The following is a 16435-nucleotide window of genomic DNA, read 5'->3' on the forward strand; positions in this document are numbered from 1 at the left end:
GCTGGGAGTTGGAGACTGCAGCTGTTCCTATTCGGCCATCTTGCTCCGCCCCCTGTCACTAGTACTTCTTTCAAAATTAGTCCTCCCAAAGTCTGACACTGCTCTGTCAATCAGGTTTATATAATATTCTAAATTCTTTGTTGTCATTTCAACAATGTTCACAGCATCTTCATCAGCAGTAGGTTCCATCTCAAGAAACGACTTCCTTAGCTCATTCAAAAGAAGCATCTCCATCCATGAAAGGAGGAGGTTATGAGATTGCATCAATTCAATAACATCTTCAGACTCTACTTTTAATTATACTTCTCTTGCTGTTTCCACAATATCTACAGTTATTTCGTTCACTGGAGTTTTGAAACCCTCAAAGTCATACATGAAGGTTGGAATAAACTTCTTATAAATTCCTGTTAATGTGGATATTTTGACTTCCTCCCATGAATTACAAATGTTCTTAATGGCATCTAGAATGGTGTTTTTTTTCCAGAAGGTTTTCAATTGATTTGGGCAACATCCTTCAGTGGAATAACTATCTATGGCAGCTATAGCCTTAAAAATATATTTCTTAAATAATAAGAGTGGGAAATCAAAATTACTTCTTTATCCATGGGCTGCACAGTGAATGTAGTGTTAGCAGGCATAAAAACAACATTAATCTTCTTGAACATCTCTATCAGAGCTCTTAGGTGATGAGGTACATTGTCAATGAACAGTAATGTTTTGAAAGAAATCTTTTTTTCTGAGCAATAAATCTCAAGAGTGGGCTTAAAATATTCAGTAAACCGCCATGTAAACAGATGTACTATCATCCAGTCTTTGTTGTTGCATTTGTAGCGCATAGGCAGAGTTGATTTAGTGAGATTCTTAAGGGCCCTAGGAGTTTTGTAATAGTCAGCACTGGCTTCAATTTAGACATTAAGTTCATTAGCTCCTAACAAGAGACTAAGCCTGTCCTTTGATGCTTTAAAGCCAGGCATTGACTTCTCTCTCTAGCTAGGAAAGTCCTAGATAGCGTAATCTTCCAACAGAATGCTCTTTGGTTTATGCTTAAAATCTGTTGTGTAGTGTAGCCACCTTTATCAGTGGCCTTAACTAGATCTTCTGGATCACTTGCTGCAGCTCGTACATCAGCACTTGCAGCTTCACCGTGCACGTTTATGTTGTGGAGAGGACTTCTTTCTTTGAACCTCATGAACAAACCACTCCCAGCTTCAGACATTTTTTCTCACCTCTGTTAGCCTTCATAGATTTGAAGAGTTAGGGCCTTCCTCTGGATTAGGCTCTGATTTAAGGAAATGGTATGGCTGGTTTGATTTTCTATCCAAACCACTAGCACTTTCTCCATATCAAACAAGCCTCTTTTGCCTTCATATCATTCATGTGTTTACTAGAGTAGCACATCTAATTACCTTCAAGAACTTTTATTTTACAGTCACAACTTAGCTAACCATTTGGCACAGAGACCTAGCTTTTAGCCTAACTCTTCTTTTGACATGCATTCCTCACTAAACTTAATCATTTCTGGCTTTTGATGTAATGAAAAGATGTGTGAATCTTTCACTTGAATACATACAGGCCATTTTTTTTTTTTTTAATATATATACTTTAAGTTCTGGGGTACATGTGCAAAATGCAAGTTTGTTACATAGGTATACACGTGCTATGGTGGTTTGCTGCACCCATCAACCTATCATCTACGTTAGGTATTTATCCTAATGCTATCCCTCCCCTAGTCCCCTGATCCTCCAACAGGCCCCGGTGTGTGATGTTCCCTTCCCTGTGTCCATGTGTTCTCATTGCTCAACTCCCACTTATGAGCGAGAACATGTGGTGTTTGGTTTTCTGTTCTTGTGTTATTTTACTGAGAATGATGGTTTCCAACTTCATCCATGTCCCTGCAAAGGACATGAACCCATTCTTTTTTATGGCTGCATAGTATTCCATGGTATATATGTGCATTTTCTTTATCCAGTGTATCATTGATGGGCGTTTGGGTTGATTCCAAGTCTTTGTTATTGTGCATAGTGCTACAATAAACATACATGTGCATGTGTCTTTATAGTAGAATGATTTATAATCCTTTGGGTATATACTCAGTAATGGGATTGCTGGGTCATATGGTATTTCTGGTTCTAGATCCTTGAGGAATCACCACACTATATTCTACAATGGTTGAACTAATTTACATTCCCACCAACAGTGTAAAGGCGTTCCTATTTCTTCACATCCTCTCCAGCATCTGTCATTTCCTGACTTTTTAATGACTGCCATTCTAACTGGTTTGAGATGATATCTCATTGTGTTTTTGATTTGCATTTCTCTAATGACCAGTGACGATGAGCTTTTTTTCGTATGTTTTTTGGCTGCATAAATGTCTTTTTTTAAGAAGTTCATATCCTTTGTCCACTTTTTGGTGTTTTTTTTTTTTTTTCTAATTTGTTTAAGTTCCTTGCAGATTCTGGATATTAGCCCTTTGTCAGATGGATAGATTGCACAAATTTTCTTCCATTCTGTAGATTGCCTGTTCACTCCGAAGATAGTTTCTTTTGCTGTGCAGAAGCTCTTTAGTTTAATTAGATCCCATTTGTCAATTTTGGCTTTTGTGGCCATTGCTTTTGGTGTTTTAGTCATTAAATCTTTGCCCTTGCCTATGTCATGAATGGTATTGCCTAGGTTTTCTTCTGGGTTTTTATGGTTTTAGGTCTTACATTTAAGTCTTTAATCCAGCGTGAGTTAATTTTTGTATAAGGTGTAAGGAAGGGGTCCAGTTTGTTTTCTGCATATGGATAGTCAGTTTTCCCAACACCATTTATTAAATAGGGAATCCTGTCCCTATTGCTTATTTTTCTCAGGTTTGTCAAAGATCAGATGGTTGTAGATGTGTGGTGGTATTTCTGAGGCATCTGTTCTGTTCCATTGATCTGTATATCTGTTTTGGTACCAGTACCGTGCTGTTTTGGTTACTGTATTCTTGTAGTGTAGTTAGAAGTCAGGTAGTGTGATAACCTCTAGCTTTGTTCTGTTTGCTTAGGATTGTCTTGGCTAATTCTGTGAAGAAAGTCAATGGTAGCTTGATGGTGATAGCATTGAATCTATCAATTACTTTGGGCAGTATGGCCATTTTCACGATATTGAGTCTTCCTATCCGTGAGCATGGAATGTTTCTCCATTTGTGTCCTCTCTTACTTCCTTGAGCAGTGGTTTGTAATTCTCCTTGAAAAGGTCCTTTACATCCCATGTAAGTTGTATTCCTAGGTATTTAATTCTCTTTGTAGCAGTTGCGAATGGGAGTTCACTCAGGATTTGGTTGTTTGTCTGTTATTGGTGTATAGGAATCCTTGTAATTTTGGCACACTGATTTTGTCTCCTGAGACTTTGCTGAAGTTTTTATCAGCGTAAAGAGATTTTGAGCTGAGACAATTGGGTTTTCTAAATGTACAATTACGTCATCTGCAAACAGACAATTTGACTTCTTCTTTTCCTAGTTGAAGACCCTTTATTTCTTTCTCTTGCCCGATTGCCCTGGCCACAACTTCTAATACTATGTTGAATAGCAGTGGTGCGAGAGGGCATTCTTCTCTTGTGCCAGTTTTCAAAGGGAATGCTTCCAGTTTTTGCCCATTCAGTATGATATTGTCTGTGGGTTTGTCATAAATAGCTCTTATTATTTCGAGCTACGTTCCATCAATACCTAATTTATTGAGAGTTTTCAGCATGAAGGGTTTTTGAATTTTGTTGAAGGCCTTTTCTCCATCTATTGAGATAATCATGTGGTTTTTGTCATTGGTTGTGTTTATGTGATGGATTACGTATATTGATTTGCGTATGTTGAACCAGCCTTGCATCCCAGGGATGAAGTCGACTTGATCATGGTGGATAAGCTTTTTGATGTGCTGCTGGATTCAGTTTGCCAATATTTTATTGAGGATTTTCACCTTGATGTTCATCAGGGATATAGGCCTGAAATTTTCTTTTTTGTTGTGTGTCTGCCAGGTTTTGGTATCAGGATGATGCTGGCCTCATAAAATGAGTTAGGGAGGAGTCCCTCTTTTTCTATTGTTTAGAATAGTTGCAGAAGGAGCTCCTCTTTGTACCTCTGCTAGAATTAGGCTGTGAATCCATCTGGTCCTGGAATTTTTTTGGTTGGTAGGCTGTTAATTACTGCCTCAATTTCAGAACTTGTTATTGAGATTTGCCTTCTTCCTGGTTTAGACTTGGGAGGGTGTATGGGTCCAGGAATTTATCTGTTTCTTCTAGATTTTCTAGTTTATTTGCATAGAGGTGTTTATAGTATTCTCTGATGGTAGTTTGTATTTCTGTGGGATCAGTGGCGATACCTCTTTATCATTTTTTATTGCGTCTATTTGATTCTTCTCTCTTTTCTTCTTTATTAGTCTTGCTAGTAGTCTATCTATTTTGTTGATCTTTTCAAAAAACCAGCTCCTGGATTCATTGAGTTTTTTGAAGGGTTTTTCACGTCTCTATCTCCTTCAGTTCTGCTCTGATCTTAGTTATTTCTTGGCTTCTGCTGGCTTTTAAATTTGCTCTTGCTTCTCTAGTTCTTTTAACTGTGATGTTAGGGTGCTCAATTTTAGATCTTTCTTGCCTTCTCTCGTGGGCATCTAGTGCTATAAATTTCCCTCTACACACTGCTATAAATGTGTCCCAGAGATTCTGGTACATTGTGTCTTTGTTCTCATTGGTTTCAAAGAACTTATTTATTTCTGCCTTTATTTCATTATTCACCCAGTAGTCATTCAGGAGCAGGTTGATCAGTTTCCAGGTAGTTGTGAAGTTTTGAGTCAGTTTCTTAATCCTGAGTTCTAGTTTGATTGCACTGTGATCTGAGAGACTATTATGATTTCCTTTCTTTTGCATTTGCTGAGGGGTGTTTTACTTACAATTATGTGGTCAATTTTAGAATAAGAGTGATGAGGTGCTGAGAAGAATGTATATTCTATTGATTTGGGGTGGAGAGTTCTGTAGATGTCTATTAGGCCCGCTTGGCCCAGAGCTGAGTTCTGAATATCTTTGTTAATTTTCTGTCTCGTTGATCTGTCTAATATTGACAGTGGAGTGTTAAAGTCTTCTACTATTATTGTGTGGGAATCTAAGTCTCTTTGTAGGTCTCTAAGAACTTGGTTTATGAATCTGGGTGCTCTTGTATTGGGTGCATATATATTTAGGATAGGTAGCCCTTCTCGTTGCATTGATCCCTTTGCCATTATGTAATGTCCTTCTTTGTTGTTTTTGATCTTTGTTGGTTTAAAGTCTGTTTTGTCAGAGACTAGGATTGCAACCCCTGCTTTTTTTTTTTTTTTTGCTTTTCATTTGCTTGGTAAATATTCCTCCATCCCTTTACTTTGAACCTGTGTGTGTTTTTGCACACGAGTCTCCTGAAAACAGCACACTGATGGGTCTTGACTCTATCCAATTTGCCAGTCTGTGTCTTTTAATTTGGGCATCTAGCCCTTTTACATTTAAGGTTAATATTGTTATGTGTGAATTTGAGCCTGTCATTATGATGCTAGTTGGTTATTTCATCTGTTAGTTGATGCAGTTTCTTCATAGTGTCAATGGTGTTTACAATTTGGTATGTTCCTACAGTGGCTGGTACCAGTTTTACCTTTCCATATTTAGTGTTTTCTTCAGGAGTTCTTGTAAGGCAGGCCTGGTGGTGACAAAAGCTTTCAGCATTTACTTGTCTGTAAAGGATTTTATTTCTCCTTCATTTATGAAGCTTAGTTTGCCTGGATAGGAAATTCTGGGTTGAACATTCTTTTCTTTAAGAATGTTGAATAGGCCGGGCGCGGTGGCTCAAGCCTGTAGTCCCAGCACTTTGGGAGGCCGAGACGGGCGGATCACGAGGTCAGGAGATTGAGACCATCCTGGCTAACACGGTGAAACCCCGTCTCTACTAAAAAATACAAAAAACTAGCCGGGCAAGGTGGCGGGCGCCTGTAGTCCCAGCTACTCCGGAGGCTGAGGCAGGAGAATGGCATAAACCCGGGAGGCGGAGCTTGCAGTGAGCTGAGATCCGGCCACTGCACTCCAGCCTGGGCGACAGAGCCAGACTCCGTCTCAAAAAAAAAAGAATGTTGAATATTGGCCCCCACTCTCCTGACTTGTAGAGTTTCTGCAGAGAGATCCATGGTTAGTCTGAGGGACTTCCCTTTGTGGGTAACCCGACCTTCCTCTCTGACTGCCTTTAACATTTTTTCCTTCATTTCAACCTTGGTGAATCTGATGATTATGTGTTTTGGGGTTGCTCTTCTCAAGGAGTATCTTTATGGTGTTCTGTTTCCTGAATTTGAATGTTGGCCTGTCTTGCTAGGTTGTGGAAGTTCTCCTGGATAATGTCCTGAAGTTTTCCAACTTGGTTCCATTCCCCCTGTCACTTTGAGGTACACCAATCAAATGTAGATTTGGTCTTTTCACATATTCCCGTATTTCTTGGAGGCTTTATTTCTTTTCATTCTTTTTTTCTCTAATCTTGTCTTCACGCTTCATTTCATTAAGTTGATCTTCAATCTCTGATATCCTTTCTTTCACTTGATCAATTCGGCTATTGATACTTGTGTATGCTTCACAAAGTTCTCGTGCTGTGTTTTTCAGCTCCATCAGGTCATTTATGTTCTCTAAACTGGTTATTCTAGTTAGCAATTCATCTAACCTTTTTTCAAGGTTCTTAGCTTCCTTGCATTGGGTTAGAACATGTTTCTTTGGCTCAGAGGAGTTTGTTATTACCCACCTTCTGAAGCCTACTTCTGTCAATTCATCAAACTCATTCTCTGTCCTGTTTTGTTTTCTTGCTGGGAAGGAGTTGTGATCCTTTGGAGAAGAAGAGGTTCTGGTTTTTGGAATTTTTAGCCTTTTTGCTCGGGTTTCTCCCTATCTTCATGGATTCATCTACCTTTGGTTTTTGATGTAGGTGACCTTCATATGGGGTCTCTGAGTGGATGTCCTTTTTGTCGATGTTGATGATACTCCTTTCCGTTAGTTTTTCTTCTAATAGGCCCCTCTGCCGCAGGTCTGCTGGAGTTTGCTGGAAGTCCACTCCAGACCCTGTTTTCCTGGGTATCACCAGCAGAGGCTGCAGAACAGCAAAGATTGCTGCCTGTTCCTTCCTCTGGAAGCTTCATCCCAGAGGGGTACCCACCAGATGCCAGCCAGAGCTCTTCTGTATGAGGTGTCTGTCGGCCCCTACTGGGAGGTGTCTCCCAATCAGGAGACACCGGGTTCAGGGACCCACTTGAGGAGGCAGTCTGACCCTTAGCGGAGTTCAAACGCTGCGCTGGGAGATCTGCTGCTCTCTTCAGAGTCGTCAGGCAGGGAAACGTTTACGTCTGCTGAAGCTGCACCCACGGCCACCCCTTCCCCCAGGTGCTCTGTCCTAGGGAGTTGGGGGTTTTATCTATAAATCCCTAACTGGGGCTGCTGCCCTTTTTTTCGGAGATGCCTTGCCCAGTGAGGAGGAATCCAGAGAGGCAGTCTGGCCACAGAGGCCTTGCTGAGCTTCAGTGGGCTCTGCCCAGTTCGGTCTTCCTGGCGGCTTTGTTTACACCGTGAGGGTATACCGCCTACTCAAGCTTCAGCAGTGGTGGACACCTGTCCCACCACCAACCTGGAGCATTCCAGGTCGACCTCAGACTGCTGTGCTGGTAGCCCGAATTTCAAGCCAGTGGATTTTAGCTTGCTGGGCTCTGTGGGGGTGGGACCCCTGAGCCAGACCACTTGGCTCCCTGGCTTCAGCCCCCTTTCCAGGGGAGTGAATGATTCTGTCCCGCTGGCATTCCAGGAGCCACTGGGATATGAAAAAAACAACAACAAAAAAAACCCAAAAAACTCCTGTAGCTAGTCTGGTGTCTGCCCAAATGGCTGCCCAGTTTTGGGCTGGAAACCTAGGGCCCTGGTGGCATAGGCACCATAGGGAATATCCTGGTCTGCGGGTTGCAAAGACCATGGGAAAAGCACAGTATCTGGGCCAGAGTGCACAATTCCTCATGGCACAGTCCCTCACGGCTTCCCTTGGCTAGGAGAGGGAGCTCCCCAACCCCTTGCGCTTCCTAGTGAGGCGACACCCCACCCTGCTTCTGCTCGCCCTCCGTGAGCTGCACCCACTGTTCAACCAGTTCCAATGAGATGAACCGGGTACCTCAGTTGGAAATGCAGAAATCACCTGCCTTCTGCGTTGATCTCACTGGGAGCTGCAGACTGGAGTTGTTTCTATTTGGTCGTCTTGCCAGCAACCGGCCATTGTAGGGTTTTAAATTGGCCTAATTTCAATGTTGTGTTTCAGGAAATAGGAAGGTCCAAAGAGAGGGTGGGAGATTGGAGAATGTCCAGATGGTGGAGCAATCAGAACACACACAGCATTTATTAGTATACCATCTTATATGGGTGGAATTCACGGTGTCCCCAAACAATCACAATAGTAACATCAAAGGTCTCATCACCATAACAGATAGAGTAAAAATAGAAAAGTTTGAAATGTTGAAAAACCAAAATGTGATGCAGAGACACAAAGGGAGCTGAGATATGCCTGCATATTTGTGTTGTTTCAGGCCACTGAGTTTGTGGTAATTTATTTTAGCAGCAATAGAAGACTAATACAGTAATCATCTGGTAAATGGTCAAGCTTGCAACTGTTTAATTATGATCCAAAGTGATTAGTTCATATCTCCAAATACCTTGGCCTTGTTCCTTTTACAACATGCCAGACAGACCTGAAAGCAAAGTTGTTAGCATGAGAAATCAGTTGTCCCTAATAAATACATATTGATGCCCATTCTACTTTGAAACTTCAGTAACAAAATAAATTGCTACTCTCTCACCAAGGAAATTAAATAAGATTACATTTTTGAAAAGTACGTTCATATTCCATGTGTTGTGTCATATCAATTTACATTATTGTTAACAATTATATATAAAAATGTATATGTGTTTTCTAAAGCATATCTGACAATATTTCTAAAGTGTCCAATCATGAATTTGACATCAATCTACAGAATTAGAAACACTCCAAAAATAGAACCACTGTCTAGAAATGGTAAGCGACTCATCACTGGGAATAATCAAGCAAAAGACCTTGCCTGGATATAAGAGATGAAATTCTTACACTTAGTAGGAGATTGGGTTCAATGACCTTGAAATTTCTTTCTAATTCCTAGTTTAACAGAAGTGTTCTTAATAAAGAGAATATTGACAGTGAAATCATAGGCAGGAGGAGATATTTTAAGTAGTCTCAGTAAATATAAGAAGCTGACAACATGGCTCCTGGGAGACTTTTAAGTCACTATTTGATCAGTTTCAAAGTGAACTATAAATACAATTTAGGAAAAGAACTAAAAAGCCACTTAAAATAATAATTATAAAACTATATAATTGTTTGCTGAGTATTTAAAAATGATCACAGTTGAAGCTATTTAGTTTAGAACTCTTATTTATGTATTAACAGGACTCTTTTTTACAACAGCTTGAAGATACTATGTTACAGTCATCACTTGAGAATATTTTATTGTTAATAAATTAAGCAGGTCTCTGGTAAATTTCTATAACTGAAATCAAGGTACTCAGCATTAAAAAACAAACAAAAATCCCTTCACATAAAATGTTGTATGTTTGGTATATTCTTTTTGGTTTTTGGCAGCAAATACCACTGAAGTGCTGCTATGGTCTGATTATTTGTATACCTGGAAAATTCATATGTTGAGATTCTAACCCCCAAGCTGATGGTAGTAAGCAGCAGGTGGAACCTTTTGGGATATGATTAAGTCATGAGGGCCGAGCCTTTATGAATGAGATTGGTGCCCTTATAAAATAGCCTCAAGGGAGCTCCTTTATCCCTTCCACCATGTGAAAATACAGTGAAAATGTGTCATCTGGGAACCAGAAAGCAGGCCCTTACCAGACAGTGAATTTGTCAGCACCTTGATCTTGGACTTCTCAGCCTCTGGAACTGTGAGAAATAAATTTCTGTTGTTTATAATCTACTCAGTTTATGGTATTTTGCTTTAGCTGACCAAATGGACTAAAGTGTTATACAGGCAATCCACTCTTCTCTTTTTTAAGTTAATGGGTATTATAAAATTACCTGATTATTGCATTAGTAAGTATGAATTCTTAAGACAAAAGCAAAATAAAATGAAATGTTCTCCTTAAAGAAGAATAAACTATTTTGTTTATGCCTCATGTATTTCCTATCCTCGATTATCTTGCATTCTGTCTTCATAGTATCTAAGAGATCTACTTGACTGGGGAGGTTAAATACTGGAAGGCTTAACATTCTGCAGAATTCAGATCTGTTTGGTCATCTTCACACAGTGTATCAGCTTAGGACAAGAAAATGGTACCTCGATAGGATGGAGACTTCTGTTTGCCTAGAGTGTGAATGCTGTCGAATTCCTATTCCTTCTAAACCAATGTTGCCTTTCTCTTCTGCAACTCTCAGGATTAACTCCATATCAAAGCAGGTTTAGCGGGGAAGAGAAGAGATACATTTTTTTCCCCCTCATTGACCACAGATCACAATTAGTATCACTGTGATGGATCCAGAGTCCACCCTGGTCCTTAGAAATGGTAGAAAAGGTGAATAACTCCCTGAATAACTTGTGAAGCACCAGTCAGGCCCACAAATGTTTCCCTCCTACATGTTCTCCACTGAAGAGTCTTTTGAGGCTTGAGTTGTTCTAGGACTGTAGGACCCCCTGTTAAAATACCAATACTCCTAGGACAACTTGAGTGCTCTAGCACAAATATAATGAAGGACATAGCAGTAATATGGAATCTGAGGCCTCTATTCCAGGCAAAAAGAATTTATAAACTCAAAATCTTGATCTTAAAATATGATTTGGTACCTATCTTATTTCAGAGTGTAACCTATTAAAAGTTCCATTGGTCCAAAGTTTTACTGTTCCCAAAGCCAAAGTGTTTACCTACATGTAGCATTCCCAAAAGACAAAAAAAAAAAAAAAAAAAAAAAAAAATTAAACTAAGTGTATAAGCTTGTTTATGTGTGAATTTTCTGTAGTAAACAACCAAACACAATAAATTCCAAAATTAAAGCACATAATGAGTTAAAATGTTATCTTTGAATTTTTGACATATTTTTGACATGCTCAGTTACTGGAGAAAATGTCTAAGAAATCTTTTCTCCTGCAAGATTAGAACAGCAAAATGTGTGTGTTTCTTTTTTGTTTTTTTGTTTTTTTGTGTGTGTGAATACTAAATGATAAACTTACATCAGAATTAAATCTCAACTGGCAAATGTTGCATGATATGATTTGCTTTCTTCGATGGGGAAGAGGAACCCCGAATGTATGGTTTATTACAGCTTTCTGAATCGGGTCCATCTGTAATGAGAAAAAAGAAATACAACAAATAGAAATAAAGCTTGTCAGTTCCATTGGAATTTTGCCTATTTCATTAAAAAACCAATCTGTACAGCTTCAATCTACTGCTCACATTATAAAGAATCTTTTTATTCTAAGAAACAACATTTTTACTTTCTTGGAAAATAGATAACATTAAGCCTAAAGCTCAGTATGATAAGGAAATGATAAATGTACCCATTAGAGTCTGCATGCTAACTGTTTTTGTCATTTAAAAGCAACAGTTGTCTCAGTTTAATAACCCTTAAATATAATTAAAGATTTATCAAAATTAAAGTTATTGCTAATGCCAGCAATCTAACACAGAAGTATGTCTATACCATTGCCCAAAAATGGACTTCAAAATAGACTGGTCAGCTGGGAAGCCATGAAAAGATACACCATTATCCAACATCAACCTTATGCTATGTTTGGTATCTTTTAGACTCTAAGAATATAATATGCAAATCCTGCTTTCCAATAATTGAAACATGGAGACGTTAAGTCATTCAGCAATCACTTGTTGAGCACCTAGTATAGAATGTTAACCTATGGACTTACTGGGGGATGCCAGAGATTTGGGGCCAGATATCAGTTATCTCCCTCCATTCTGTTTCCAGGACAGGACAAGCAACAACAAAAACATAATGTCAGCAATCCAGCTCTGATAAAGTTGAATGTCCCTTCACCAGGGCTTTGTCCTATGGTTGTTCTGGCTGGAGTGCAGTGGCGAGATCATAGCTCACTGTGGCCTCAAACTCTTGGGTTCAAGCAGTCCTCCCACTTCAGCCTCCCAAGTAGTTGGGAGTAGAGGCTTGAACCACCACACCCAGCCCTTGATCTTAATTCTTTCATGTAACTTCTTTCACTATCCTTGTCTATTTATTAAAGTTGCGATGAAGCTTAAATGTGCTAATTCATGAATTTACTTAGGATAGTCAGTCTGGGCACATTAAGTAGATGCTGGCTATTAGTATATGTTCTGTGTTGTAGCACATGTGAAGATCAAGGTTATTAACAGCCTCAAACTCTATACTCATTGTTGGCACATTTCCCATTTTTCCCATGATGAGATACAAAGTACTTACAAGAGTCTTCATAATAGATTGAGATAGATCAGAAATTTGATACACTCAAAAGTGCTCAGAATGTGTCAGAAATGACTCTCTAATATTCAGCTTCTGTGACACATTATAGTTCATTAATTCCCCTAAACAAGTCATTTATCAATTTCATCTCCTTTTGTGTTTCTCAATTACTGGAATCAGTCAATTCACAGGCTCTCTCCACTGGAAGGAAGGAGAAAGTTTCTGACTCCTTTGTATTCACAACTCCTCTTATGTTGTCTAGGTACTCTTAACATGCGGTTCTGAATAATAACAATAGGAACAACAATAAAAATAGTAGCAGTTAGCATTTATTATAATGCTTTCCATAGGCTAATCATTGGACTAGCTGATTTACATATTACATGGTTACAATGATAAAGGAGAAGAACTCATGGGTGTAATCATTTTTCTTTTCCACCTTCCCTTTAAATTTATTATCTGACATTAACTGTTGCCCAAATTCTGGATGAAGCTCAGTCTACCCTCGTTTTTCTGGTCACTTTTAGGTATTCACAAATTATAGGCCGGTCACGGTAGCTCATGCCTGTAATCCCAGCACTTTGGGAGGCCAAGGCAGGCAGATCACTTGAGGTCAGGAGTTCGAGACCAGCCTGGCCAACATGGTAAAACTTTGTCTCTACTAAAAAATACAAGAAAATTAGCCAGGCATGGTGGCAGGTGCCTGTAATCCCAGCTGTTTGGGAGGCTGAGGCAGGAGAATCGCTTGAATCCAGATTGCAGTGAGCTGAGATCATGCCACTCCATTTCAGCCTGGGTGACAGAGTGAGACTCTGTCTCAAAAAAACAAATTATAGGATCACCTCTCTCCTTTACTAGTGAATTCTATAATATTTTCTTTTTATCTGATTTCATTTAGGTATTGTATAATTTACATACAATAAAAGTCACCAGTATTAAGTGTACAAATGTGACAAGTGCATAGAGTGAGGATAATTATCACACAGACCTTTTCCACTATCTGGACAAGTTCCCTCTTACCCCTATGTGGTCATTCTCTGCCTCCTACCCCCAGATCCTGAAACTACTGGCCTGCTTTCTGTCTATGTATTTTTCCATTTCTGTCTCTGTATTTTGCCATTTCATATAAATGGTATCATACAGTATGTGGTCGTTTGTGTTTTGGAAACTATCGTTTAATACAGTGGTGCTTAGATTCATCCATGTTGTTACATGTATTAGTAGCTTGTTCCTTTTTATTGCTCAGTAGTATTCCTTTGTTAGGATGCATTACGTGTATTTATCCATTTGCCATTGATGAACATTTCATTATTTTCAGTACATTCTTTGATCTTCTTAAATCTGAATATGCAACCTAAGATCATTCCTAAAATCAGTTAAGTGTCTTAATCTAAATATTAAAACTTAATTTAAAATTGCAGTATCTCTTCCTTAGGTTGGGCCTGCTGTAGAATAGCAGTATGAAAGGCCACAGGACCTAGTACAGGATTCTTCTCTACATATATTGCCAAGTCCCTCACCCCAGCTAAGCTTCTAAACCTTCCTCAATCTTATATCCTCAGAACCAAAATTAACAATGCACAGAGCTTGAGAAAGCCTAGAGCCACACAAATGTGTGAATATGCGCTGCTTCAATAGCCCTCATTCTGCTCTCTAGGTTCATTCTTCTATCACGTCTATAAAAACAACCACAGAGAACACTGAAGGGTAATTTTCCCTTCAGCCACCAGCTGACAGAAAAATTAAAAGCAGAAAGTGGTCATTGACTTACAGGTAGTTGCCTTACCATGTTCTCTTGTGTACATTCTGTGCACAAATGGTGTGTGTTTCTATCAGGGAATAAGGTGAATTATGCCTATAACCCGTTAAGGAATATTGAAGTCCCCTTATAATGATACTTTGAAATAAAAATGAACTGTGTATGTATGTCAAAGATGCTCTCCGAAAATACCTACTGTTGAATTTTTATATTTTGGTGATCAGGGTATTGTTTGGGGTTTTTTTAGTAACACTGGTAAGGCAGTGACTACATTTAATCCAAATTTGTAGAGGAGGTATTTTGGTACTAGTCACTTCATGCAAATGTAATATAGTCTTTAGCTTAAGTTATTTTGTTTGAATTGAATGATTCTGATCACTGTGGCTATAAAATCAGATTTCAAAATGCAAAGTGGTATATTCTTCTGCAGAGACAATTTTATTTCCCGGAATACTTAAAAAAAAAACTTAATTGAATTACCTTTTAAAGATGGATTTCACAAACTAGAGATAAACCATCAAAAGTAATTATCTTTTATCCCTTTAGAAATCTAGTGTAACAAAATAAGTTTTAATATCTTTAATAAAAATAAATCATATTCACATATATACAACCATTTACAATGAGGCATTATGAAAGGGCAAAATGTAAATAATAACCAGGTCTGTTATAAATAGTTAATTAAATGATACCAGATGTTGTATAACTAAAAGTAGCCTCTACTGTCAAATCAGGGGACATACAGCTAGTCTGATCATTTTGCCTAAGCTTATCTTTATTTACTATTATAATCAAATATTTTATATAAAAAGAAAGTTATGTATGTTGTTTTTCTCTCCAGGAACCAATGGGTCTGATCTGTCAAAATAGTAACATCTTATTTTGTGTATGCACATTATGGTCAAGAATTTTTCTACAAAATCTGTCTCAAGCAGCACCAATATGTGTGGTAGGCAGGAAACAAAGGGGTTCTTGGGTCAGATAAGGTGTAGAAAATCAAAGTACTACAGCCTAGACATTTAACAGCGCACAACAGAATATTACAATCTCTGAGATGTTATACAAGAAAAATATGTTTTAAATGCATGATTTCTAACTTAATATAACCAAGGCTTTTTTTTTTTTTAATTTACCATCATTGTTCAATGCATACATTTTAGAAAATAGTGATCTGAGAAAGAAAATTATTTTAAAAATATAAGTAAAATGTAAAGGTTTCAATACAATAGTAGACACCAAAGGAAGAATGTAATACATAGAAACTTCAGATATATTTCACCTAACCTGTGCAGCACTGAATTAAAAACAAAAGAAATGGTAAAATCTGCATGGTATTTTAGGATATATTTATTCGATTTCCAAGTTGTGATATTTTGAAAGCTAGAGATTTCTAAACCTATTAATCAACTACCCAAACAAACAAAAGTGAAGAATGATACACTAGCTATTGACATGCTTACCCAAACTCTAGGCTAAAATTGAATTTCAAACTCAGCCCATGGCCTTATTTAAAGCCAAATGAATGTGTTTTTCTTCATTTCAGGCTGAAGAACCTTTGCATTTCTATCTAAGCCCTAGGTTTTTCCCTCACCTCCCCTCTGGGGATTCTGCCAAATTGATTTGTAAATGAACATACAGGGGACATGCTTCAAGTACAGCAGCCGCAGCTCAAGGTTTCCTTCTCTAGGACTCCTGTTGTATTTTCAGGGAGGATGAAGCTTAACCCTGAGTTTACAGTTCCTGCTCTAAGAGACCTCTTCTCTCTGTGTTCCTATTATTACTGTGGCTTTCACAATTTCACAGATTTTAAATCAAAGAATAATAACTCAAATATCAGGAAGTGTAGAAGTCCAGAAATAAAAAGGTTGTCTTTTTCAGCTGGTATTTGTATGTAATAATGTCCAGTGACAATAACTTTAAAGGTTACACTTACAGGCACTTTCTGTGTGTTTGATGGTCATAGAATTTTTATCCTTAAGTTACTGAGGAGCTTTTATGGCCCTTTGTGTAATATCACATAACTAGTAAGTGGCAGACTTGCTAACACAAGGCTCCCACCATACCCCTGTGAGTCTCTCAGACACCATAATCAAGCTTTGTAATATTCATCATATTCAAATATGAACATTTGTGACTCTCCAGTATGAAGTGACACTGAGTGGAGATCCTGGTGTATTTATTACATTGACTTTGAATTAGTAAAATGTTTTTATATTACCCAT

At 38.3% G+C, this 16435-nt stretch overlaps 1 protein-coding gene across 1 annotated transcript in view; it reads right to left on the minus strand.

Moving 5' to 3' along the window:
* Positions 1 to 16435, minus strand: part of LOC105505784 (zinc finger protein 385D) — a 357162-nt gene that overhangs the window by 135399 nt on the left and 205328 nt on the right. The window contains exon 3 of the mRNA XM_011933741.1: positions 11238 to 11348. Coding sequence (XP_011789131.1) covers positions 11238 to 11348 — 111 coding nt within the window. The remainder of the gene's footprint in view (positions 1 to 11237; positions 11349 to 16435) is intronic.

Source organism: Colobus angolensis, unplaced genomic scaffold, assembly GCF_000951035.1.
Source record: "Colobus angolensis palliatus isolate OR3802 unplaced genomic scaffold, Cang.pa_1.0 Scaffold129, whole genome shotgun sequence".
Lineage (NCBI taxonomy): Eukaryota > Metazoa > Chordata > Mammalia > Primates > Cercopithecidae > Colobus > Colobus angolensis.